Consider the following 26,063-nt stretch of genomic DNA (forward strand, 5'->3'; position numbering starts at 1 on the left):
GAGGTATTCACGCCGAGAGGAGCCCACACATACACGGGCACACACACACACACACACGCACAGGCGCGCGCGCACGCACGCACGCACACACACGATACACACCGAGGAAGCAAAATGGCGAATACATGTCGCAAACGGAGCGCTTCCATGGTGACGCGTCCTCGAGGCGGTCCGTCGTCGCCGCGGAGCCGCAGCGCGCGCACATGGTTTTCTGGGAGATGGATCCAGCGTCAGGTGGATTTTTGCAGCATACCTTGTAGTTTTTAAGCTCCGCGTTGTTTGGGAACGGAAACAGTACGAAGAGAACGAAGTCAAATGTACGGTTCTGTGTGTTTATTTCTGTTCTGCTGTCATAAATACATGTTTATTTGATCAAATGTATTTTGCAGGGTGTAGACATGCTTTTTGTATTAGAAAAAACTAATCAATAGAATAAGGACTCATGAAATAGAATTAACGGGTTGCACAAATACGGTTGACGTTATTCTTGTAAAACGATTTTAACAATTAAAGGCTTTAACTTACTATACAATTATGTGACATTATAAAAAATATTTTAGAAACAAACGTACGTTTTAATCGTTGGCCTTGTTTAAAAACTATAACTCACTCACAAAATAATACTTTATAGGTGGAGAAGATGGTTCAACTAACTCAAAAAAGCGTCCACTGTAAAGAATTTGTTGTTGCAGACATTTATTTAATCTTTTACTTAAGTAAAAAAGTTAGTGAAGACCTTTACTAAAAAGTAATTTACGGTGTTACGGCAACCTTGCTGGTAAAAGTTATATTCCATTGTACTATGCTGGGTTTTGTAACAGCAATACGTTTCAGTCTCAGGGGAATTATTATTATTATGAGTAATTAAATGTGCCCAAAGAGCGTGTTTGTCTTCAAAGATGTCGGGAGGATACTGTTTTAACTTTTATTTTTTAAAATACAACCAGATACTTGTAAAGTTCACTACCGTTGTATCACATTTTCATGATCTCTTCCTCAACAAAAGAAAAAGCCGTGGATCCGGCTTTATTTTGAAGGGCAGCGGAAGTAGCGTGTTTTTATAAGAGCTCATCTGTAGCTCCGCGGCTCGTTTGGCAGTTGGTTGTTTTCTCGATAGCCGCCCGGGGTTCCTTCTCGTCGCCGCCGAACTCCGCCACTGAAGCCTGTCATTACAGCGGCACACCAGGCGGTTTACAGATTACAGGTTTGTCGTCCTCGAATTGACGAGTATCTTATTGTATGCTATCTAACGGCCATCGGCAACGTCACGTTTGGTATCCGTCAGCCATGTTACTGTACATCAATCAACGATGCAGCTAACCACATTAACCGTATTTATTCGCAGCGGCTAACCTGCGCCGCCTGCAGCGCAATGAAAGCACATATTGGCGCTGTGTATTTACTGCAGGCGAACAATGCCGGGGGTACGATGGTAAAACGAATGCTAATGTGCATACGACACACGGCTACGGGTTTCTCCTGTGGAAAAAAACGCCAAACTGTCGGTGCGGTTCGCGGTGTGTTCGCTAGCGCGCTAGCTGTCTGCCGCCTGTGAAGCTAAGCGGTGACGTTAGCTAGCGAGTTGAGTTTCTATCTGGGGCCATGTCCCCCCGTCAGAAAGCCAAGGCCTCAGTCAAACACTAACTAACGGTCGCCGTTATTCTCACGTCGTCGTCCAGCGGCGCGGCGGCGTTTGCGCAGCTTGAGGTCGCGCCACGACGTGTTTATCTTCACGTTATTGCTCGGTACGCTCGGTTGACTTTAAGCAGCGTTACCGCCGGTAAAGGAGATCGTGCTTTCTTTTTTTTTTGTGACTCTCCTCACAGCAGGCTGCTGGCAGAGCGAGACGGAATAACCGCTGTATTACAACAAAAACATCCCAGAATGCATCATACTGTGTGCTGTCATTACGTCACATGACAAGGCCAAGAGGTCATGATTAATTGCACAGAGACATGCTGGGTCACTAATCAGTCCAATCATTAAAAAAAAAAAGCATTAGCAGCAGCCTCTAAAAGATGTCCACAACAGACTAATGTGTGGATTCCTCCTAAACTCAGATGGACCAGCAGGACCAGTCCTATATGTTTGCCAGTCTGAAGCGGCCTCACTCGGAGCAGTTGCTGCAAGGCCTCCAGCTCTTGCGGCAGGATCACGAACTATGTGACATTGTCCTGCGTGTGGGTGATGCCAAGATCCATGCTCACAAAGTAGTGCTGGCCAGCATCAGCCCATACTTCAAGGCCATGTTCACGGGTAACCTGTCGGAAAAGGAGACCTCCGAAGTGGAATTCCAGTGCATCGAAGAGACGGCCCTGCAGGTACGCCTGGAACCACCGGACACTTGGCCGACTGCTTTGCCGTAGATTTGTTTGTTTTGACGCTTTTGATCTTCCTCTTGCAGGCCATTGTTGAATATGCCTACACTGGTACAGTGTTTATCTCCCAGGAGACGGTGGAATCACTGCTGCCGGCCGCCGACTTACTCCAGGTGAAGCTCGTCCTTAAGGAGTGCTGTTCCTTCCTAGAGAGCCAGCTCGACGCTGGAAACTGTATAGGCATCTCCCGCTTTGCAGAGACGTACGGCTGTCATGACCTGTGCTTAGCCGCCACCAAGTTCATCTGTGAGAACTTTGAGGAAGTTTGTCTCACGGAGGAGTTTTTCGAACTGACGAGGGCAGAGTTGGATGAAATTGTGTCCAATGACTGTCTCAAGGTGGTCACAGAGGAGACTGTGTTTTATGCCCTGGAATCTTGGATCAAATATGATGTGACTGAGAGACAGCAGCATCTGGCTCAGCTGCTGCACTGTGTCCGCCTTCCGCTACTCAGCGTCAAATTTCTCACTCGCCTATATGAAGCCAACCACCTTATACGAGATGACCACGCATGTAAGCACCTGCTCAACGAGGCCCTCAAATATCATTTCATGCCTGAGCACAGGCTCTCCTATCAGACTGTGTTGTCAGCACGGCCACGGTGTGCCCCGAAGGTGCTGCTCGCGGTAGGAGGCAAGGCTGGGCTGTTTGCAACACTAGAAAGGTAAGAATGATGTCTAGATAATCATGTCGAGCATTACTGAAAAGGCAGCTTTCTAATTGATGTGTTGTCAATGTTGTTCCTATGACAAACGGACCGATCTCCTAATGTATCTCACTCTCACTTGCAGCATAGAAATGTATTTCCCAAGGACAGATTCCTGGATAGGACTGGCGCCTCTCAGTGTACCCCGGTATGAATTTGGAGTGGCAGTGCTGGACCACAAGGTGTATGTGGTGGGAGGCATCGCCACACACATGAGACAAGGCATCAGCTATCGGAGGCACGAGAGCACAGTGGAGAGCTGGGACCCCGAAAGCAACACCTGGTCCTCGGTGGAGCGCATGGCCGAGTGCCGCAGCACGCTCGGCGTTGTGGTCCTGGCGGGCGAGCTGTACGCCCTGGGGGGCTACGACGGCCAGTATTACCTCCAGTCGGTGGAGAAATATGTCCCGAAGTTGAAGGAGTGGCAGCCCGTGGCCCCCATGACCAAGTCCCGCAGCTGCTTTGCCACGGCGGTGCTGGATGGAATGGTGTACGCTATCGGAGGCTATGGACCCGCCCACATGAACAGGTAATGCCACAGAGAGTGGATGGGATTATTTGGTTATACCTGTATAAATAATACTGTCTATGGATCTATAATCTATGGACTCTTTTAGTAACTTGTAGCTTTACTTGTTATTACACTTCAATACTGCTGTGGCTTGTCAGTTCTGTAATAAGGAAACCTTGTTTTACTAAACTTTCTGTTTACGGTGAAGTCCAAATATGAAAACATATCGTTCTTTCAACCTCCCGATGACATTTCTTCATAATTGTCCTTGGTTCAAGCGAAAAGCAAATAGATATGTTGGGCCTCCTTCCATGGTTTTCTTTCTCATGGTCCTGTTAGTCATTTAATGGAGGTGGTAATCGGGTGGAAGATGTCAAGTGTTGCTGAGAAAATGTTCGTGAGAGAAGTGGATGCTGAAGTTTCGTGGAGAGGGCGCTTAACTGTGCTTCTGGTTAGACCGGTTGTTGCGGGGGATCTCTAGAGGGCAGCGTCTCTGTTGCTTGTTTCCTTGACTCCCGTAACCCCTCAGGAGAATGTCTTCGGACATGTAAGCCATTGGGGAAAGAAAAAAAATAGTCCCATAAGGTTCTATGTTCTTTCATACTGCAAAACAATCCCGGGTTGCTCCGGTTCCAGTTGCTGTCAGGGGGTTTATTAGACCCTGGTACTGCCACTGGTGGCCCTGTTACTAGTTGGATTGTGTGTTTGGGATCAGACCACACAACCCACTTTTGTCTTTGTAGCGACCTTTTGAAATATTGTGTTTAAGAAATGTTATTAACATGTGAAGTGGGTTCTCTGCTCCTGAAATGCATCTTCTGAAGGACTGAGTAGGTGTATTTTTCATCTCGTAGACAAATGAGGCCACAAAAAGGAAATAACATTTCTTACGTTGATCTCCACAGACAGTGGCTGATGGTACATGTAGTCCGCTGTAGAAGAACCTTTCCCAATGCATGCTATATCGACAGAGAGCTGATCTCTTTGCCAGCTGTGTTTACATGCACCAGGATGGATTGTGTGCCAGCGCAAACCTATTTTGTGCAACACAAGCTTTCATTTGGACCAATAAATGAACTCAAAACTATTGTTAGATGAAGGAAATATTCTTGAACCCAAACCCAAAAATTCCTCCATTTGCCTGGTTGGAAATTAGGACGGCTTCATTTTCCCCGTAGACAACTTTTGAAATAGCTGTAGTTTCCTGTATCACTGTATATGGTTAAAATAGTTCCTTGAATTCTATCAGTAAATCATTACAGCATTTTGCTAGAGGGGTTTTCGAGGGGTTGCAGAGTGCTGAGATTTCGAATAGATAGATTTTACATTTAGACTTAATCAATGGTGTTTTTATTTTTAATGTTTGTTTTGATTTGCACTCCATCTCCTCCCCACAGCGTGGAGCGGTACGACCCCAGCAAGGACGCCTGGGAAATGGTGGCCTCCATGGCCGATAAAAGGATCAACTTTGGAGTAGGCGTCATGCTCGGCTTCATATTTGTGGTGGGTGGACACAACGGCGTGTCCCACCTGTCGAGCATTGAGAGGTACGATCCACATCAGAACCAGTGGACAGCCTGCCGGCCAATGAATGAACCTCGCACTGGTGAGTTTACATCATCATCGGGATCCCTGGGGGTACCTGGGTATGTTCAGGCCTGAATGTTTGTGCAGACTTATCATTTGAACCTATTGAGACGCATCACTGTGAGTCATGCCTTTTAATTTTCTCCATGTGACTTTGACAAATTGCAGGCGTGGGCTCTGCCATCGTTGACAACTACCTCTATGTGGTGGGAGGTCACTCCGGGTCGTCCTACCTGAACACCGTCCAGCGCTACGACCCCATCTCAGACAGCTGGTTGGACTCGAGCGGCATGATGTACTGCCGTTGCAACTTTGGTCTGACCGCCCTTTGACCCATGGCCCAGCCGGCTCGGACCCAATGAGCGGACACAAGCAAGGTTTCTTTTCTTTTCTGCTCCTCCCTCCCCGCATTCATCCTCCAAGTGCTAAAGAGCGCTTGCACGCCAACGTGACCGCCACAGGAGAGCGGGAGATAAATGGCGAGCCTGCTGGTTGGTTGGATGGATGTGATGTGCTGGCTGAGGGGGCCACACGGACATGGCTGCAGGGAACAGAACAGGGAGGGAGACGATTGGCCGGCGGTTGTCACGGGCACGAGGAGACGCTCCACTGCTGCTGCTCCAATGAGGACACTGAGCCATTTCCCTGAGAGACTCTGGGAGGAAACCAGTCACTTTTGTTTCAAAAGTTCTGTTAAGTTAGCAGATATTATTTTGTTTTCCTTCATGCCATTAATTGTGTTTAACACAATTAAAAATAAGAAAAAAAAATGATTTCCCTGCTGCAGCTGGAACCGTGTGTTCAGATTTTGTAGAACACCGTGTGCGTGTGTGTGTGTGTGCGTGTGTGTATGTATGTGTGTGTGTTCTGCATCAAAATCAGTGCTTCACAAAAAAAAGAGAAGTTGAAATCTTTATATTTTCAAAAAGGGCTGCTTTTTCTCTAGTGTAAATAAATCTAAATAGAAATATATAGATATTAATATATCCTCTAGTGCATTGCCTGTACATGTTTTTCTGCACTGGGTCACTAGGGAGTGGATGTCTTTGTAGTTTGAGTCCCACGGGTCAGCGTAGAGGTGAGTGACACGTTCTCCTGGGAGAGATTGCCACCAGTTTCTGCTTCATCCTCGGAGAAATATAAAAAAAAAAAGAAGGAAAAAAAAATCCCCACTTTCGTGCTTCTGTTACATTTTCCGAAGGTCGGGTCATACACCTGCTACTCCTTCACATTAGTGTAACTCTACGGTGGCCCTCTTTTCACCCTTTGGTCTGCATACACTACCAACTGGTGCTATATTTAGGATTCAGGATTCAGCTCTTTGTCTGTGTTGCCTCCATCCAGCTGCTGTGTGAGACGTTCCCTATTCGATCCCTCCCGAGCTGGAAAACCCAGGAGGAAACTGACTTGTAATTGCGTGACGGTTAATGGCCAAACCATGCAATAAAACTGAAAGGGAAGCCTGTGGTCGTGGAAACCACCAACTTCTCTCCTCCATTAATGTCGAAAAAAGTCTAAAAACCAGCTCGGACTGGTTTTAATTAATACATTTTTCTTCAGAAAAGCCCAGTAAGCGATCGCCCTTCCTCACGTGGACCCCGTGGCTGGATATGAGCATGCATTGTCATTGTCTTAATTCCTGTTACACTGTCGCTCTGTCTATTCATGTATTTATTTATTTTGCCCGGGATTGACCCCTGCTGTCGAACATGTGACCCTCCTGTAGCCCCGGGCCTTACCTGAAATGTCGCAGCTTGATTTGAAGTGCCAAAACGTGCATCTTTCCCACCATCCAGTGCTACAAACGGCTTCCTTCGAGTGCCACAGTTCAAACTAACAGACAGCGCTGGGAGGGGGGAGGAGGCAGGGGGGGGGGATCTTGTTTAGTCACTCAATGTTCAGGTCTAGTTTGAGTTGCTCTCTGCACTGACGTTTGCAACTTTAACCAGGCTCTGCATTGCACTTACCAAACCATTTGATACATCTTGTAGTTTGTACATGTGTTTTCATTTAGGTAATGCAATAAGACTTCTGTTTTCTCTGTGGATGAATATGTACGTGTTTGTCTTTTTTCTTTTTAAAGAGCCAAGGCATCTCACATTGCTGTAACTAACATGGCATGTCTGTAGAGGGTGACGTCCCACCAGGCGGCGTGTGGTGGTGTCCTGCATGCCGGGGGTCATTCGTGCGAGGCCCATGTGTTTTTTTTCCCGGTAGCTTCCGACGGATTGTGCACAATCATTGCATTCATTTATAATTAATGGCCAAAAAGGTTTTTTTTCTTTTTCTAATTCAGCTTTTTCCACCTGCTATATAAGTGTTGTGGACATTGGACACGTCGATTCTGTCGAACTGTGCGTGTTTTAAACATTGGGGAAACCGTTACTACACATCGGAACTCGTTTGTTCAGGATTTAACTGTTGAGACATTTCATTTGTTTTCATCACAATGTCGAGTAGACTTCTGATTTCTAGTTTATTTAGAAAGATTAACACGTGAGCAACCAAAACATTTCTGCAAATGTGTCATTTTGTCATGAATATGACTTTTATTGTATTTATAATTTGTACTGTTTGTGTCCTGTAACCTCATTTTGTTAAAAGTCTCATCCTAAGTTTTGTTAATCACTCGACAGCACAAATCACGCAGGCGTAATGATGTGCTGCAGCCACGATTCACTTCACCCATCAGCATCTGTGTCACGTACAGTCATCATTTGTAAAGGTGGAGATTCATTACTAATTTGATTCATTTTTTTTTTTTTTTTTTTTTTTTTTTGGAGCGATGCTGATTTAAAATCTGCAAACGTGGATCTGCAAAAAGAAGGGATGTTATATATTGAGTTTGTATGCTTTTTCATTATGGCCTAACCAATGTTGTGTTTCTGCCACCACTTTCACCAAAGTGCTCGTTCAAAGAAAGCAGACGGAGGACTAGCACCTGGCCTGCAGTGGACTGCCACTGATGTTTGTGTCAGGGAGAGAAAATCCTTTTTGAAATTGATGTCAATGTTCGCCGCATAACCACTCTGCTTCTTTTCCATTTCCCATTGTGTGTCCGGAGTCAGGTGACCATCTTGAATTTTATATCCTGTGGATTAATACTGGAAGTACAAGATGACCTTAAGTGTAGAAACCGTAGCTTTTCACCTTTTATCATGTTTTTTGATTGAAGACATTTTACATTCTAGTCAGTCTGTGTGGTGCAGTTGTACCCAGTTTAAAATAAATGCCTGCCTTAAAAGGTACTGTCTGCTTTTATGTGGCTCTTGTTGTATAGACCCACGCGAGTGCAACATAATAAATCAATACAGATATATTTCAAAATATTTTTATTTTTAACTCTGCATTATAAAAACCATGGATTTACACTGGAGAGGATCTGCTTCCTCAAATGATCCAGCAGAGGCACTTTGGTACCAAACCAAGGTTGAAATGTACTGTTAAAAAAAAAGAATCCAGTTTCCTGTGTGTGACTGCAGTCTTATTTAGGCAGTCAAAATCAAAATAGAAATTCCAGACTGCCCTCGAACTTCAGATATTTTAAAAATGGGAAGCTTTATGACGTTAGTTTTGCAATCCGGACACGTGTGCACTCACGAATACAACTTTGTACTTTCACGTTCATTCATTCATTTGAATCCCTGCTTTCCTCCAATTCAAACATCTCAGAGAAAAACAAGTTAACCTGACGTGGACGTTGGTGGTTTCCTGCTCGCACCAGTTTTAACGAGAGGATCATTAACAGGTCGGATCATCTCATACAGCCACGATGCTTTTTATGACGTCGATTCCTCTCGTATGTCGGCTAACTGCCGAATGCCTGCGATGTGCACTACCGCTCATTTATTACAGAACTATTATAGCCCATTCATTATATTCTTGGATTCCAAGCGTGCTACCCCCCCCCCCCCCAAAAAAAAACAAACAGATTTGTGCATTTAAGCTTTCTGCAAGCATTCGGGTGACGCGGAGCATGAAAATGAAAGCGGATTACGCGACGGGCAGAGAAACGCGGACGGTGCAATCCACCGGGGGGGGGGGCGGCGAGTCTTCACTTGTCGGCGGCGCGGACGTAGACCAGCGAGGACAGCAGCAGCAGCTCCGGCGGCTTGTGTAACAGGATCAGATTGTCGCTCCTCAGGCCGTCGTAGTGCATCCAGCAGCCGTCGATCTGGAAGGCGGCCGAGTAGTGGTGCTCCTCCTTGTTGAAGAGTGTGGCTCCCTCTAGTAGGTACCTGTGAAGCAACAACAACAAAAAAACACACCAAAAAAAAGAGGTTAATCGTCTCCAGGGAACTCAAAGTAAGCGCTTTGATAATCGCTCAAACAGCTTCTCATCTTCAGAGATTTTTTTTTTACCTGCATACATACAAGTAAGCTTTTAATTAGCTCATTGTATCGTGTCAAAGAAATTTGCTCTCTTTTTGTTTGCCAATGTGGGTGAAATCATGCCGACGGCGTCTCTCATTGACTTCTAAACACGCTGTTCCCGAAAGCACGGCGCGACTTTTAATGCACAGGTGAAACTCGGAAAATTTGAATATCGTGCAAAAGTGAATTACTTTCAGTAAAAGGTGAAACTAATATATCATATAGACTCATTACAAGCAGAGTAAGATATTTCAAGCCTTTATTTGATATCATTTTGGATGATTATGGCACACAGCTTATGAAAATGTTTTGGCAGTGTGTCCTGCTGGAAAATGAAGTCAGCGTCTGCTGAAGGAAGCATGAAGCGCTCTAAAATGTCCTGGTAGACGGTTACGTTGAATTACTGAAATAAATGAACTTTTGCACGATATTCTAATTTTTAGAGTTTCACCTGTACACCACGTGGACGGGGGGGGGGGGGGGGGGCACACTGTGGGGACCTCCACACCTGTGCTGGCAGAGAGCCAGGTGGTAAGGGACGTAGGACAGCTCCTCGGACTTCCACTGCTGCATGTTGAGGATGACGAAGGGCGGGGGTCCGTGGCAGAAGGCCCTCTGGGAGATCTCCCTGAGACCATCACACCTGTCGAGGAAAAGAAGAAAAAAAAAAAAAAGGAAAAAGATGAGCCCATTTGGTAAAAGTGGACTAACAGAGGACGCAGAGCTCCCTCCAGGTGTCTCACCCCAGCTCGGAGCAGTGTAGCAGTTTGGGGCAGGAGAACTCGTCCGCGGCCGACTGGACGGGGTCTCTGAGGGGCACCTCATGAGGCGGGCTGGAGGGAATAAGCGTCACACCATGAACGAGCACAGGACCAGCAGCAGCAACAACTTTGATTCTACGCAGGGAGCAATGTGCACGAAGAAGGTCGGGGGGCAGCGATGCATGCCACTTAAATCACAAGTGGGGCGCATTAAAAAATGAAAAAAAAAACACTCAGGGATGGAGCTGCATGCGGGCCGACCTGTACCGTAATGTTTGTACGTGGAGAAGCTCCGTGGGGGGGTCGGGGGGTCGGGGGGGGGGGGGGGGGAGTGTGCGTTTCATATAGTCTATCGCCTGAGAGCAACCACTGATGATGACAGATGCCGGTGTCTAAAGTCCTGACGCTCAGAGCCTCTGCGTGTGGTTGCATCAAGTTCCCATGGTAACGCCATCACGCCACCCTGCGTTACCTGATGTCGATGGTGGTCTTGATGAACTCCCGGAAGCGGGCCGGGCAGCTGCAGCTGGTGCACAGGCTCTCCTGCATGGTGGCCATGAGGTCCTCCAGGTTCTCCGTGAAATTGTCGTGCTCGTTACCGAACAGGTCGATCTCCAGCGCCGCCTTGCGTATCTCGGAGCGGTACTGTCTCCTGGACATCCGGTCCCAGATCCAGAGCATCTTCACGGTGGTGTAGTCGCAGGAGTCCATCAGGCGGAGGAAGCACTCCACGAAGTGCTTCCCCAGGAAGACGGCCAGCTCCCGGGGGAAGCCCTGGTTGTCCCGCAGGATCACGTACAGGATCACCAAGAAGCCGTCGATGGTGCACGTGTTTTTTAGGTTGATCGTGACGTACAGCGGAGTGCACGAGATGGCCTTCCGACCCGCCTTGATGGTGAACACGCCCCCCCAAGGCAGCACGGGCCTCCAGAAGGAGCGGTCCTCTTCCTCGTTGTTGTTGATGGAGGCACGGATCTCTTCGAACAGAGTCTTAGACCTAGAGACACACGCATTGGAGTTAGCAGAGTGGTGGGGGTGGTGGGGTGGGGTGGGGGCAAACAGACGTGACAGACGTGACAATAACAACTCGACGCAAATGGCAGTCCAATGACGTCCAGTTGTCCTCCAGGGAATAGACGTAGCCCTACGTAAACCTGCTAGCTTGACACGTTTGCAGCTTCTGTTGGTTTACCTTTCGAAGTGGAGATTGTTCTCACTGTGCGAAATGAGCGCGCGGAGGTCTTCGGTGTCGCTCAAAACACAGAATCTACTCTCCATCGCTCCATGTATTTCTTCATGTCTTACGTCGGACTCGAAGCCGGGGGTCAGATATCAAACGTTAGTTAAGTGTTGTCTAGAACATGATGGTGATTATCCGATTGATGACGCCCCGGACAAGGATCAAAACAAACTGGGTCAAACATCGAGTTGGGCCCACATAAACACTGCTGTGTCGTTTTTTTTCTTCTTGATGGATAATATAAGTGGTGCGTAACTGTGGTGCCGCCCTCTGCTGGCCGTCAGCGTAACGCCACCCTGTGAAGTCCCGCCCACTGCCCAGCATAACTCGGAATGCTATTGGTCTAGCGGTTCTAGTAATATGTTACAATAGCTTTGTGATTGGTCGTCAAAGTTGACAGTTTGTTAGTAGCCACGCTCACGCAAGTTACGTTCTGGGGGGACAGGACGTAACTTGCGTGACTCGTTTTACGTTTGAACAAACGTGAGTTTTTCGCGATCCTCCTCGCGCCACTCTTCTATTCAGTCAACGTGTGCAGGAGTCACCAGAACCTTTGAGCACGGACCACCAAGACCTGAACATGTCTGCCCAAATCATATCCGGGAAAGAAGTTTCAGCGTAAGTGTCATATTTTATTATCCATATTTGTCTTAATGGATGTACAGTCAAATAACGTGAGGTGTGCATCGGCTCCGAGGAAGCGTGCTCTGGCTAACGAGTCAGCTAACCAGCCCTCTAAGTTAACGGTTGCTTAATAACTAAGGTTAACGTCACTTTGCTCACGAACAACTCGCGTTACGTGATAATGCAGGGAACGCCATACTCGGCAAAGCGTATTTCTTAACTTGGCAGTTTATGTTAAATCTCTGAATGTCATGCGCCCCGCGTGAAGGAGGTTTAGAGTTGCCGGCAGTTGTTCGTGTTACGTCATAGTTGCGCGATGCTGAGCCCCAGTGGGCTCTCTTCTCTCACGTTGCGTGGAGCGTTTGGTTTCTGACAATTATGTACATTGGATCTGACGAGTTGACACCAGATGCACCGACTTGTGTCGCATTGTGATCGGGGATAATCCGCAATGGTTGCAGAGCCCCGCGGCGTTATGTAAGGAGCAGCAGTGGTGGTGGTGGTGCGATGTGGTCTTTGCCCTATTGGTCCAGTGGACTAAAATCATTGAGGCTGACACACACCACCACTCGTGAAAAATCCTGCATGTATCCCCCTTTTAAAAAAAATATTTGAGTGTAGTCTGCAAATCTGTTTGTGATGTTAGTCCGAAGTTTGGATGAATCGAAATGTCGTGTATGAACGCAGTATTGGGAGAATCAATGAGCCCAGAACTTTAATTTAAGTGCATGTGTTTGTCACGAGACGTGACTTGCTGCCTCCTGTTAACTACCCCTCGCAGAACTCATTATAGATCATTTGATTTACAGATCTGCTCAGCCTTTAGAAGGAAGCTTGATAACAGCTGACACATGAACGAATTATTGAGAGGGGGGGGGGAGAATCAAAGCAGGGCCGTTCTGCCTGGGAATGATGATTTATACTGATCGCTTCCAGTTGCTCAGGCCTCCTTTTGTGAGTAGATAATAAGCAGCATTGTGCAGGCTATTAGTAAAATATTTGACCCAAATAGCAGTGACCCAAGTAGATTTTTACGTTATTTGCATCATGGTCATTTAAATATTTATTTTGTCCTGATCTTCCTTCTCAAGATTTTATTGCCATTGAAATAAATGCCTGCTCATTTAAATGCGGCTTCAAGACACAATTCAGGGATTTGGGTTAACAAGGCTATAAGAGAATAATGGATATTTGGACAAAATCTTCTGCAATTTAAAACACACATTTTTTTAAGTTAACTGGTGCAAAAACACACTCGAGTGATTTCAAAAGGTAGTTATACAAATCAATAGTAATCACATGGTCTGTTCATGTTTCAATCGAGGTCTGAGGTATTTAAATATAATTGTCATTTTTAGAGCTTTTAGGAAAACAGTGGATGAGATCAATGAAGCCGATCCTGTCGTTTCATTTATTGTGTGATGATTGTGCCACATTTGAGCTTTGTGTAGACAGACAAGCTTGATAGTAAAATAGAGTTTGATTGGTGGGAGTTAAAGTCCAGTAGGTCCTTTTGTGTAACCTACATAGATTTGTGGGGACAGATAAAACTCCAAATCATTAATCGAAAGCAGAGATTATGATCTCTCCTCAACCGACTCTGTGATGACTTCACTCTGCATGGAGCGTGAAGCTTAACGACCAAGGGAAATTCTTCCCAATGAGAAGGCCAGTTGTAAACACCCAGTTGTGTTTTTATCTCGTGTTCTCAGGCAGGTGAGGGAGCGTCTAAAGACGGACGTGGAGCAGATGAGGCTTCAGGACCCAAACTTCAGACCCGGTCTAGTGGTTTTACAGGTACGCCCGAGATTGGAAGTAGCTGGAGTAGCACATTGTTGGCTGATTTTTGCCGTGTTGCTTCCTCGTGGCCTTCCCCTGGAGAAGGTCACACGTCTCATGTGTGTGTCTCTCTAAAAGGCCCCTTTCCTTCATATCCTACGTGTCCTTTGCAGGTTGGAGACCGTGATGATTCAAATCTGTACATCAGCATGAAGTTGAAGGCCGCAGCGGAGGTGAAAAGAAGAACGATACATTGCAGTTGGATCACCTCGGTCCCACTGTGATACAATTGTCATCGTCACTCCTCACTGTGTTTTTCTTTCTTGTACAGATTGGAATAAACGCCACACATATGAGACTTCCCGAGAGCGCAACGGAGGAGGAGGTGAGAATGGACACAAAGTGTTTGTGTGCTTAAACCAGTGCAGTAAGATGGGGGTAAAGCTTTGGGATTCAGGGCTGCAACAAAACGAGGTTTAAACCCGGGGGCAAATGTCAAACTGAACGTAGCTAAAAGGTTAAAGGCTGTGTTGTTGCCTGTCCGCAGGTTCTTCACAGCATCACAGAGGTGAACGAGAACTCGTCCATCCACGGCCTCATCGTGCAGCTGCCCTTGGACTCCATCCATAAGATCGACACGGAGAAGGTCACCAACGCCGTGGCGCCGGAGAAGGACGTAGACGGGTGGGTACAGACAGACGCTTGAAGACCGCCCGCCTTTTTGTTCCTGGTTTAAATCTCTTGAGTCGTTTCAGTGTTTTGAGGAGCCTTTTTAATTTGAGATGTTTCCAGGCTGACCAGCATCAATGCAGGGAAGCTGTCTCGCGGGGACCTGGGCGACTGCTTCATCCCCTGCACGCCAAACGGCTGCATGGAGTTGATCAGACAGACCGGTAAGTGCCGCCCCCCCCCAACCCACCCCCTGTTGGTAAGTTAAAAAAACAAAACAACACAAAATAATTAGATACGAACGGTATGAATCAATGGACGGATCACTTCTCCACAGGTGTGTCTGTGGCGGGGAAGAGCGCTGTGGTGATCGGCCGCAGCAAGATCGTGGGCGCGCCGATGCACGACCTGCTGCTGTGGAACAACGCCACCGTCACCACCTGCCACTCCAAGACCGTGGATCTCCCCGGAGAGGTAACCAGCTCGGCCACTTCTGGCGAGCCGCGGATCTCCGCTGCCGCCGCGGCGAGGGAATGTCCACGAGCTCTCTCGCTGTTCTTTCATCCATGACCAGGTGAGCAAGGCGGACATCCTGGTTGTCGGCATCGGGAAGGCGGAGATGGTGAAAGGAGAGTGGATCAAGAAGGGGGCAGTGGTCATCGACTGTGGCATCAACCACGTCCCAGGTGGCTCTTCAGTCCGCGCAGGTCGTGGCGCCGCGGTTGGTCAACGAGTCCATCGGTGTGACGTGTTTTCTCGTTGGGCCTTACAGACGAGACCAAACCGAATGGCAAGCGGGTGGTGGGGGATGTCGACTACGCCTCAGCCAGGGAGCGGGCTGGCTTCATCACCCCGGTGCCCGGCGGCGTGGGACCCATGACGGTGGCCATGCTGATGGCGGTAAGGTCCATTTGATTACCAAAAAAAACCCAAGCTCTCCGCGTTACGGTGGACCAGAAGGTGATGGAGCGACTGTCCTGTTTGTGTAGAACACGGTGCTGAGTGCGAAACGTTTCCTGGAGAGCCACCGCCCGGGGAAGTGGAGCATTTCCTACACCAAACTCAACCTCCAGATGCCCGTCCCGAGGTTTGTCTCCTCGTCGGCCAATCGCTCCGCTCGTCAACCCCCCCCCCCCCCCCCCCCCCCCCCCCGCCGCCTCACGCTGTTCTTCCACACTCCCAACAGCGACATCGTGATTTCTCGCTCCTGCGTGCCGAAGCCCATCGGGCGCCTGGCCAGAGAGGTGGGCCTCCTGTCCGACGAGGTGGAGCTCTATGGCCAGACGAAGGCCAAGGTCCAGCTGAGCATCATCAAACGGCTGCAGGCCCAGCCAGACGGCAAATACGTGGTGGTCACTGGGTAAGGCCTTCAGCTCTTCAGCTCCCTCTGCCTTCAAACCTCATCGTGCCAAGCAGCAGCAGCAGCAGCTTTTTGCAAAGATCATTTGTTAATCTCCTGACGGGTATGTTCCATGCTGGTGTGATTTTTAATTTTCTTCTGTCTGCAGTATTACACCCACCCCCCTGGGTGAAGGAAAAAGCACCACCACCATCGGCCTGGTCCAGGCCCTCGGAGCCCAAATGAAGCTCAACGTGTTTGCTTGTGTCCGACAGCCTTCTCAGGGGCCCACCTTCGGCATTAAAGGTGATTTTTTTGTTGTTGTTGTTGTTGTTGTGTGTCACAGGTCTGCATGCTGTCCTGAGTGTGTGTATTTACCCGCGGTTTTGTCTCCTGCCTACAGGCGGCGCTGCAGGAGGCGGATATTCTCAAGTCATTCCGATGGAGGAGGTACAACAGTGCAGTGACACGTTTTTGGGGGGGAAAAAACCAGGCTGCCAAAATTGCGCTGTGGAGAAACTGCTTTTTAATCCCCCCCCCCCCCCCCCCCCCTCCGTGTCGCTTTAGTTCAACCTCCATCTCACCGGGGACATTCACGCCATCACGGCCGCCAACAACCTGGTGGCCGCCGCCGTCGATGCTCGCATGTTCCACGAGTCGACCCAAACCGACAAAGTGGGTGCTACTAATGAGTCTGTGCTTTTAAAAAAACAAAAACAATGACTTAATTGATTGTGACCATCGTCTGGCTCCCTGTGTGCGCCCTCAGGCTCTGTATAACCGCTTGGTGCCGCTCATCGGAGGAGAGAGGAAGTTCTCCCCCGTCCAGATCAACAGACTGAAAGTTAGTGATCGCGCCGCCTCGTCTCGTCTCGTCGCCTCGACTCGCGCCGCAGGTTGAGTTACGGTCCGGTTTTTGTTGGTGTTTGTTCAGAAACTGGGCATCGAAAAGACGGACCCCTCCACACTGACGGAGGAAGAGGTCACCCGCTTTGCCCGCCTGGACATGGAACCGAGCTCCGTCACCTGGCAAAGAGGTGTGAACGCCCGAGACGTCCCTTAACCCCCCCCCCCCCCCGATGACCGCTGCGTTTTTCGCGGGCCTCTTTCAGCCATTGTGAGTGCATTGATCCCCGTGTGCCACCTTTTTAGTGTTGGATACCAACGATCGGTTCCTGAGGAAGATCACGATCGGCCAGTCGCCAACTGAAAAGGGCCACACCAGAGAGGTGAAGGGCGTATAACCACATGTGTTTGTTACTAGAATGAACGTATGTTACCGTGAGAGCAATGTGTATTTCTGATGCGTTTCCCTCTCGGAGTCCAGTTTGCTGCATTGCTTTCTGTCCTCCAGGCCCAGTTTGACATCACGGTGGCCAGTGAGATCATGGCGGTGCTCGCCCTCACCAGCAGCCTGCAGGACATGCGTCAGCGTCTGGCCAGGATGGTGGTGGCCACCAGCCGCGGCGGCGTGCCCATCACCACCGAGGACCTGGTCAGTGGTCCGGAGCCTCACGGTCACTATGGCGACCGGGGGTTCCTATGGCTCACCCCTGTTTACTCTGTAGGGCGTGAGCGGCGCTCTGGCTGTGCTGATGAAAGACGCCATCAAGCCAAACCTGATGCAGACCTTGGAGGTGGGTTTTAAAAACAACACGCTCATCCGTATTCCTTCCGATGACGGCGTTGACCTCCCGGTTGTGCGTCTGTGACCACAGGGAACGCCCGTGTTCGTCCACGCCGGCCCGTTCGCCAACATCGCCCACGGCAACTCCTCCATCCTGGCCGATAAAATCGCTTTGAAGCTGGTCGGACCCGAGGGCTTTGTGGGTAAGGTGGAGCTGAGGAGATGGCTCAGCACAAGTGACGGAGCGACACCTGTCACACGATTTAAGGACATGGCAGCTGCCGCTCGGGTGACCGATGTCTTTGTCTCGCATCCCTGTCTCACTTCTGCGCGACAGTGACGGAGGCCGGCTTCGGCGCCGACATCGGCATGGAGAAGTTCTTCAACATCAAGTGCCGCTACTCGGGCCTGAGGCCCCACGTGGTGGTGCTGGTGGCCACGGTTCGAGCCCTGAAGATGCACGGAGGAGGACAGACGGTGCGTTTGCTTGACTTCCCCTCCTTAATCCTAATAACTAACTAAAGAGACAGTTAATAAAGGTCATTTTTGATCTGGATATTTATATTAATTGTTTTGTTCAGGTCACCGCTGGGATGCCGCTGCCGAAAGAATACATCGAGGAGGTAATGTATAACTGATTGTGTGTTGTTTTAAGTACAAAGAAAACCCAACATGAGTATCTGTATTAAAGCAGCACTGCCTCTTCTTTCTTCTCTTAAGCACATTTAAAAGTCTGCTCACTCGTATTTGTCTGCACGCAGAACCTTGAGCTGCTGGAGAAGGGCTGCAGCAACATGAGGAAGCAGATCGAGAACGCGCAGCACTTCGGCGTGCCGGTGGTCGTGGCCGTTAACGCTTTCAAGTGAGTGTGAGGGAAGGCGACGCAGCGTCGGACCAAAACGAGCCCAGCTGGGACGCGGCGGTCAATCTGCCGTATTTCCCACGCCGTGTGTCTTGAATGTCGCTCCGACCCCCCCCCCCCCCCCCTGCAGGACGGACACCGGGGCGGAGCTCGACCTGGTCTGCCGCGTGGCCAAGGACGCCGGGGCCTTCGACGCCGTGCGCTGCTCCCACTGGGCCGAGGGCGGAGCCGGCGCCGTGGCCCTGGGGCAGGCTGTGCAGAGGGCCTCCGAGGCCCCCAGCGAGTTCAAGTTCCTCTACGACCTGGAGGTGCGGCTCGTCATTCGATCCGACTGTAAAGTGGATTAAAAATGTTGTTCACTGAAGATGAAATGAATACGTTTCATTACATGCATTACAAGTGAAAAGTAACAAAAATGTGCAACATCGTATTAACTCCAGCACTGAGAATGTGCTACATTTGTCCGGTTGGCCTTATTGGGCCAACATACCCATTTTATTGTTATTTTTAATTCCCATCCAGCTCCCCATTGCTGATAAGATTCGAATAATCGCACAGAAGATTTACGGAGCCGATGACATTGAGCTTCTCCCCGAGGCTCAACACAAGGTGGAGCTCTACACCAAACAGGTCAGAGCCAAAGCTATTTTTGGGCAGATGATTTTCGTGGAAACCTTTTTTTTTTTTGTAAACCTTCTGACACATTTCCTGTCTTCCCCCCCCCCCAGGGGTTTAGCAAGCTGCCGATCTGCATGGCGAAGACTCACCTGTCGCTGTCCCACGAGGCGGACAAGAAGGGCGTGCCCACAGGGTTCATCCTGCCCATCAGAGACATCCGGGCCAGCGTGGGCTCCGGGTTCTTGTTCCCGCTGGTCGGCACGGTAAGCTTTTCAAACCGGGCCGGCGCCTGGGAGGGGCTCCTGGCGGGCTCGCAGCAACGTGACTGGATGTTCCACATTCAGCTGTCATTCTTAGAAGGCTGTAATTGTGCGTTTAGGATGAAGTGCGACTTAACAACCCAACCCGGCGCCGATGGTTTTTATTGAAACGCATGACCTCACCCTCGCAGGCCGCAGTGATCAGTTGGTGCAAAGCGGCGTGCGAGTGTTGATCTTGAACCACTGGAAGCAAATTGCTGAATTCCTTTTGTTACCATTTGTCGGCAAGGGAACATTCCTGTTGAAGCCTAAGCTTCAAACCTGCGTATTGAGGCCCATCGTTGGGCTCCTCCCCCCCCCCCCCCCGGTTACACACCGAAGGCCATTCGGGGCGTTCCCTTTCACTAAAATGAGTCATAACAACTGTTTTTTTTTTTGCTTTTCCTGCTAGATGCCCACGATCCCCGGGCTGCCCACCAGGCCCTGTTTCTACGACATCGACCTGGACCCTGAGACCGAACAGGTCAACGGACTCTTCTGAAGCCGATGGCCAGGAAGCTGTTCTAAACGTACAAACCGGTAGTGGGCCTCTACAGGTGTTCAGGTCGGGCCCTTGTTGACCCCCCCCCACGTATTGACCCAATGCCCCTCCTTCCCCCACTGAGCCTTTATGAAATGTGATTCACTGTTACCTGGGAACACCATGAGCTTGTTTTGGGATTTTCATTCTGACATCTGGAAGTAATTTATTTGTTTTCCCATGGAATGGACAAATCAAGAAACTTACATTTAATTTAAAAAAAATGTACTGATAGACTTCTTAATGTGTGCTATTGACAGTTCTCTCCGTTACATTTTCGCTGTACGTCAATGACAATAAGATTGTAAGAGTGACTGCATCACTGTCATGAACAATTGTGTTTGTGTGCCTTTGGGATTCATATATTTATGCATCCCATAAATCAACAACGACTGAACATGAAAATAAAGCTCCCTCACAAAATGAGTCTTTTCATTTCTGTATAAACCATGAACTTGTAAATTTGGAGTTTCATCGTTTCTGTCACAAAAGGTCAAATAAAGGCCTTAATGGAAAGTTTGCACACTAAACATTTTTTTTGTGAGGCGTTTTTTGGGTTTATCTAAAGTTACTAGTTGAGGCTCATTACTTGCTCACTTTTGTGCTTTTCCCTGTAATTAATATTAGTTTAATTATTCCCTCAGACCAGCAGGACGATGAACTCTGTCCAGATTTCCTGCTTTTTTTATTGTATTTCAATTCAATTCAATTCATTTTATTTTGTATAGCCCAAAATCGCAAATTACAAATTTGCCTCAGAGGGCTTTACAGTCTGTACACATGCAACATCCTCTGTCCCGAAACCCTCACATCGGCACAGGAAAAACTCCCCAAAATATGAAAAAACCCTTCAATGGGGAAAAAAGGGAAGAAACCTTAGGGAGAACGTCAGAGGAGGGATCCCTCTCCCGGGATGGACAGACTGCAATGGATGTCATGTGTACAGAATCAACAATGTAAAAGATGTACAATACATTCAATTTCTCTAACTGAAATGATACAAGTAATTGCAAGTAGCAGAAGAGGTGTACGGCAGGACCACTGCAGGGACAACCTCCATCAGATCGAACCACCATCCACAGAGGCTTCTGTGGGGAGGGAGAGCAGAAAGATGTTGGTTTTTGATGACAGTAATATGAATCATATTTAAAGTAATGATGATGGCAGCAGCAGGTGTCAGCAGAGCCATGAGCCAGGAGTCAGAACCGGGGTCCGCACGAAACTATGATCCACGGAGACCTGCTAGGCGAGAAAGCACAAAAAACTCCCGGAAAGAAGCTTAATTAGTGATGTACATTAATAAAGCATGGATGATTGTGGGAGGAGAGAGTGAGAGTGAGAGAGGGGCTCGGTGTGTCCTAAGAAGTCCCCCGGCAGTCTAAGCCTAGAGCAGCTTAACTAAGGGCTGGTCCAGGCTAACCTGAGCCAGCCCTAACTATAAGCAATATCAAAGAGGAACGTTTTAAGCTTTATCTTAAATGAACTGACCGAGTCTGCCCCCCGGACTGAAAGTGGAAGCTGGTTCCACAAAAGAGGAGCTTGATAACTGAAGGCTCTGGCCCCCATCCTACTTTTTAAAACTCTAGGAACCACAAGTAGCCCAGCATCTATGGAGCGTAGATGCCTTGTAGGACAATACGGTGTAACAAGCTCTTTAAGATAAGACGGTGCCTCACCAGCAAGTGCCTTGTAGGTGAGGAGAAGTACCTTAAATTCTATTCTTGATTTAACAGGAAGCCAGTGCAGAGAAGTTAATACAGGAGTTATATGATCCCATTTCTTAGTTCTTGTTAATACACGTGCTGCAGCATTCTGAATCAGTTGGAGAGGTTTAAGCGATTTACAAGAGCAGCCTGATAACAAAGAATTACAGTAATCCAGTCTAGAAGTAACAAATGCATGAACTAGTTTTTCTGCATCACTTTGAGACAGGAAGTTCCTGATTTTTGATATATTCCGTAGATGAAAAAAGGCAGTCCTTGAAGTCTTCTTTATATGAGAGTTGAAGGACATATCCTGGTCGAAGAGAACTCCAAGATTTCTGACGGTGCTGTTGGATACCAGAGCAATTCCATCCATAGAGACTGTATCACGTGACAGCTGACTTCGAAGGCGCTCTGGGCCTATCATGATAACTTCCGTTTTTTCCGAGTTTAACATCAGGAAGTTGCAGGTCATCCAAGTTTTGATGTCTCCAAGACAGTCCTGAAGTCTAACAAGTTGGTTGGTGTCTTCTGGCTTGATCGATAGATACAGTTGAGTATCGTCTGCATAACAATGGAAGTTTATGCGGTGTTTTCTGATAACGTCGCCCAAAGGAAGCATGTACAGGGTAAATAGAATCGGTCCAAGCACAGAACCTTGTGGGACTCCGTGACCAACATTCGTGGTCCTCGATGATTCACCGTTCACAAACACAAACTGGGATCGATCCGATAAATAAGATTTAAACCAGCTGAGTGCAGTTCCTTTGATGCCAATCAAGTGTTCCAGTCTCTGCAGCAGGATACGGTGATCGATGGTGTCAAATGCAGCACTGAGGTCCAGCAATACAAGAAAAGATACAAGTCCTTGGTCCGATGCAAGTAGAAGATCATTTGTAATTTTCACCAGTGCCGTTTCTGTGCTGTGATGCATTCGAAATCCTGACTGGAAATCCTCGAACAAAGCATTGTTTTGTAGAAAGTCACATAATTGATTCGCGACAGATTTCTCCAGGATCTTAGCGAGGAAGGGAAGATTAGAGATGGGTCTGTAGTTAGCCAACACCTCTGGAGGTAGGGTAGGTTTCTTCAGAAGAGGTTTAATTACAGCTACCTTGAAGGACTGTGGTACATGTCCTGTCAACAAAGACAGATTCATAATATCCAGTAGGGATGTGCTAATTAACGGAAAAACTTCCTTAAGCAGCTTAGTTGGAATCGGATCCAGGAGACAAGTGGAAGAGTTGGATTTCAAAATTGTAGAAGTCAGTTGATCAAGGTTGATGGAAGAGAAACCATCCAAGTAGGTATCAGGGCCCACGGCTGCATCCAAGGATCCTACATCCGCGGACGGGTTGGCTCCGGTTGGGGGTAGTAGACCATCAATTTTCTCTTTGATAGTCAGAATCTTATTATTGAAGAAGTTCATAAAGTCGTTACTACTGAGGTCCACAGGAATACACGGCTCGACAGCGCTGTGACTCTCTGTCAGTCTGGCTACAGTGCTGAAGAGAAACCTGGAGTTGTTTTTATTTTTCTCGATTAATGATGAGTAATAAGATGCTCTTGCGTTACGGAGAGCCTTCTTATATGTTTTAACGCTGTCTTGCCAAGTTAGCCTAGATCCTTCTGATTTGGTGGAACGCCATAACCGCTCAAGTTTCCGCACAGTTTGCTTTAGGTTCCGGGTTTGAGAGTTATACCAAGGCGCGAACTTCCTTCTTGTTGCCATTCTTCTTTTGAGGGGAGCAATACCGTCCAGCGCCATTCTCAAAGAGCCTGTGGCAGTATCGACAAGATGGTCGATTTGTGACGGACTGAAGTTTTCACAGGAGTCTTCTGATATCTTGAGACAGGACACTGAACTTAGAGCAGAGGGAATGGTTTCTTTAAATGAGGCTACAGCGGTGTCCGATAAACATCGACTGTAGAAACCCTTGGCAGGAGGAGGAGATTCTGGCAGTAGAAATTCAAAGGTTATCAGACAATGGTCGGACAGGAGAGGGTTCTGTGGAAAGATTGTTAAGTGTTCTATCACAATACCATACACAAGAACCAAGTCGAGGGTGTGGTTAAAACAATGAGTTGGTTTGTTTACAGTCTGACAGAAACCAATTGATTCCAGCAAAGAGAGAAATGAAGTACCAAGGCTGTCGTTATCGACATCCACATGAATGTTAAAGTCACCCACTATAATTACCTTGTCCGTTTTAAGGACCAAACTCGTTAAGAACTGTGAAAATTCACATAAAAATTCAGAATAAGGACCTGGGGCCCTGTACACTATTACAAAGAGAACCGGCTGGATTATTTTCCAGGTTGGTTGTGAAAGACTGAAAGTCAGACTTTCAAATGAGTTATAATCCAGTTTAGGTTTAAGGTTTATTAAAAGGCAGGAGTCATAAATAGCTGCCACTCCACCCCCTCGGCCTGTGCCTCGGGGGATATGAGTATTAACATGACTATTTCAGTGTTTAATACTTTGTAATCTTCCTCTGGTTGGTTATTTATACACCAAATGGTTATTAATATATAGCCAAACCATTTTAAAGTCACATGTGTACTAGCACCACCCTCAGGACAATATTCACCGCACTTTAGTAATAAAGGAGGGTCCAGATAAGACGGCACATTCATTAACTACATCGGAAACTTTTATTAGTTTATCCTTTTATTAAATATGAACTTCATTCTTTTTGGCCACGTACCGTAATGCCGTTTGATATTATATTCCGGGGTTTATTCAAAGACAAAATTTAACTTCAGAGAGTTAAATTGACTCTTGAGATTCAATTTGAACTCTAAGCTGGTGTTTATCACTTCAGTGTTAAATCGACACTCAAAGTGTTAACAATTTAACTCTGAATAAGTGTTATAATAAATCTGCACATATCATCACACATGTGTCATATATATTTAGCAAAACAGTATAGTTTAAATGGAGAAAAGATTTGAATGATTCAGGAGGGAACAAAAGCATGTATTTTCGTGCAAACCAGTTTTATCTGGTTACGCCCCTTTTAATGTTTGGAGATGAACCTGCCAGAGGCTCTCAAGGACAAAATCACCCTCAGTTCTCCCGGCCGAACCCAAATCCTACCGGTCCTACAACTCACAAACAGTCCTTATTCCAAACATGTGACTTGTTGCGTAAACCCACCACACCCACATTCGTCATATCATGAGATGCCCTATAAATGCAGAGGGGAGAACACACCTAGACACAAGACTTTGTTGCCTTTCTGCACCAGGTACGTGGAGGGACAGCACCATCGTTGCTTATTTGAAAAGCCTAATTTCATGAAACTTAATGATTCTCCTTGTGTTCATTTTTCAAGGAAAATTCTTTCTACTGCAGCGTTCACAACACGAGATGTCTGGTTAGTGTCTTTCAGCGTTACGTTTCTGTCACAGCGCTTTTGGAACCGTTTTCTCTATTTCTGTTAACGCCCTTTTTCTCTCTGCTTTTGTCTCTTTCCATCACAGACAAACCGGTGAGTGGTTTTTTTTTTTGTTCTTCCTCGCAGTGCTTTTTAACCCTGTGAGCACTACAGGTAAGCTCATCACCTGCTTTTCCTCCCCCCTGCAGGGAAGCGACCCAACGACGCCAGCAGGCGCCCCGACCCCAGATGGGAAGGTAAGGCATCCTTCATCTCCCTTACCTGTGCCCCCCCCCCCCCCCCCCCCCCCACTGGTTGACATCGGTGACATTAAATTGCCCCTTTTTGTCTTTGACAGAAGGGAGATGGCCACGGAAAGGTAGGAGCGTCACTTAAAACCCATCAGCCATCGTGGAGGTTTTTTTTTTCAAGAAGACGCGGCCTCCTCATGTCGTGGTGATCCTTTGCAGGAACACGGCAAAGGCGGCCACGGCCACGGCGATCACGGCGACCACGGTGAGCACGGGGGCCGCGGGGGCCGCGGGGGCCGCGGGGGTCGCGGGGGCCGCGGAGGCCGCGGCGGCGGCGAGGCCGGAGGCGCCCAATGATGAAGGAACGTTTCAGTGGCCGTTCTGCTGTAGTGAAGACGAAAAAAATGCACCTTCAATAAACTAATCCTTGAGAAAGTAAGACTGGTTCTGATGTTTATTCACACGATGTAACACACCAACGCACAACGGCGCAAATGAACTTCTCCCTACACATTTTGCCATTATTTGTTGTGGGAGAGCAAAAGAAGAGACTGTTTGAAGGGTGCAGCTGTCCTGTCCTGCAGAATCTTCGCCCCCAACCCTGCAAACCACGTCCATGTTTAGAATCCAATAAAACAATCTGTATCTTTATATATATATAGATAAAAAAATGAAGTCCTGCATTTGTATTTTAAGTTATCAGCAGTAAGTAAAACTGTCTGAATGACTTATTAGAGGCGCGGTTGATTCAAACTACTTTTGGTTCTCAGTCCTGGAAAGTAGAAATGTGTTAAACAGGAAAAACGATTGAATC

The 26,063-nt window shown here is 47.8% G+C and overlaps 3 protein-coding genes across 3 annotated transcripts; 2 read left to right on the forward strand and 1 right to left on the reverse strand.

Moving 5' to 3' along the window:
* The first annotated feature begins 1,044 nt into the window (after positions 1 to 1,044).
* LOC119227838 (kelch-like protein 28) lies at positions 1,045 to 8,430 on the forward strand. Its single transcript, XM_037486993.2, has 6 exons — positions 1,045 to 1,204; positions 2,061 to 2,321; positions 2,405 to 3,042; positions 3,170 to 3,613; positions 4,993 to 5,201; positions 5,351 to 8,430. The coding sequence occupies exons 2-6, from the start codon at positions 2,061 to 2,063 to the stop codon at positions 5,512 to 5,514; spliced, it is 1,716 nt and encodes a 571-aa protein (XP_037342890.1). The 5' UTR covers positions 1,045 to 1,204; the 3' UTR covers positions 5,515 to 8,430.
* A 105-nt stretch (positions 8,431 to 8,535) lies between these two features.
* On the reverse strand, positions 8,536 to 11,926 carry c14h14orf28 (chromosome 14 C14orf28 homolog). The gene is made up of 5 exons (XM_037487011.2): positions 11,510 to 11,926; positions 10,790 to 11,314; positions 10,300 to 10,389; positions 10,065 to 10,199; positions 8,536 to 9,420 (listed from the first exon to the last, which is right to left on the reverse strand). Exons 1-5 carry the CDS (start codon positions 11,593 to 11,595, stop codon positions 9,237 to 9,239), a joined length of 1,020 nt encoding a protein of 339 aa, XP_037342908.2. The 5' UTR covers positions 11,596 to 11,926; the 3' UTR covers positions 8,536 to 9,236.
* Positions 11,927 to 12,001: 75 nt separating this feature from the next.
* mthfd1b (methylenetetrahydrofolate dehydrogenase (NADP+ dependent) 1b) lies at positions 12,002 to 20,339 on the forward strand. The gene is made up of 27 exons (XM_037486964.2): positions 12,002 to 12,175; positions 13,894 to 13,978; positions 14,134 to 14,193; positions 14,292 to 14,345; positions 14,508 to 14,644; positions 14,753 to 14,853; positions 14,967 to 15,103; positions 15,204 to 15,315; positions 15,402 to 15,529; positions 15,619 to 15,716; positions 15,816 to 15,989; positions 16,138 to 16,274; positions 16,372 to 16,418; positions 16,536 to 16,643; positions 16,738 to 16,812; positions 16,903 to 17,005; positions 17,121 to 17,197; positions 17,323 to 17,463; positions 17,537 to 17,605; positions 17,687 to 17,798; positions 17,933 to 18,072; positions 18,177 to 18,218; positions 18,357 to 18,457; positions 18,588 to 18,765; positions 18,980 to 19,087; positions 19,186 to 19,338; positions 19,787 to 20,339. The coding sequence occupies exons 1-27, from the start codon at positions 12,138 to 12,140 to the stop codon at positions 19,874 to 19,876; spliced, it is 2,805 nt and encodes a 934-aa protein (XP_037342861.2). The 5' UTR covers positions 12,002 to 12,137; the 3' UTR covers positions 19,877 to 20,339.
* Positions 20,340 to 26,063: the final 5,724 nt, after the last annotated feature.

The sequence above is a fragment of the Pungitius pungitius genome, chromosome 14, assembly GCF_949316345.1.
Source record: "Pungitius pungitius chromosome 14, fPunPun2.1, whole genome shotgun sequence".
In the NCBI taxonomy this organism is placed as follows: Eukaryota; Metazoa; Chordata; class Actinopteri; order Perciformes; family Gasterosteidae; genus Pungitius; species Pungitius pungitius.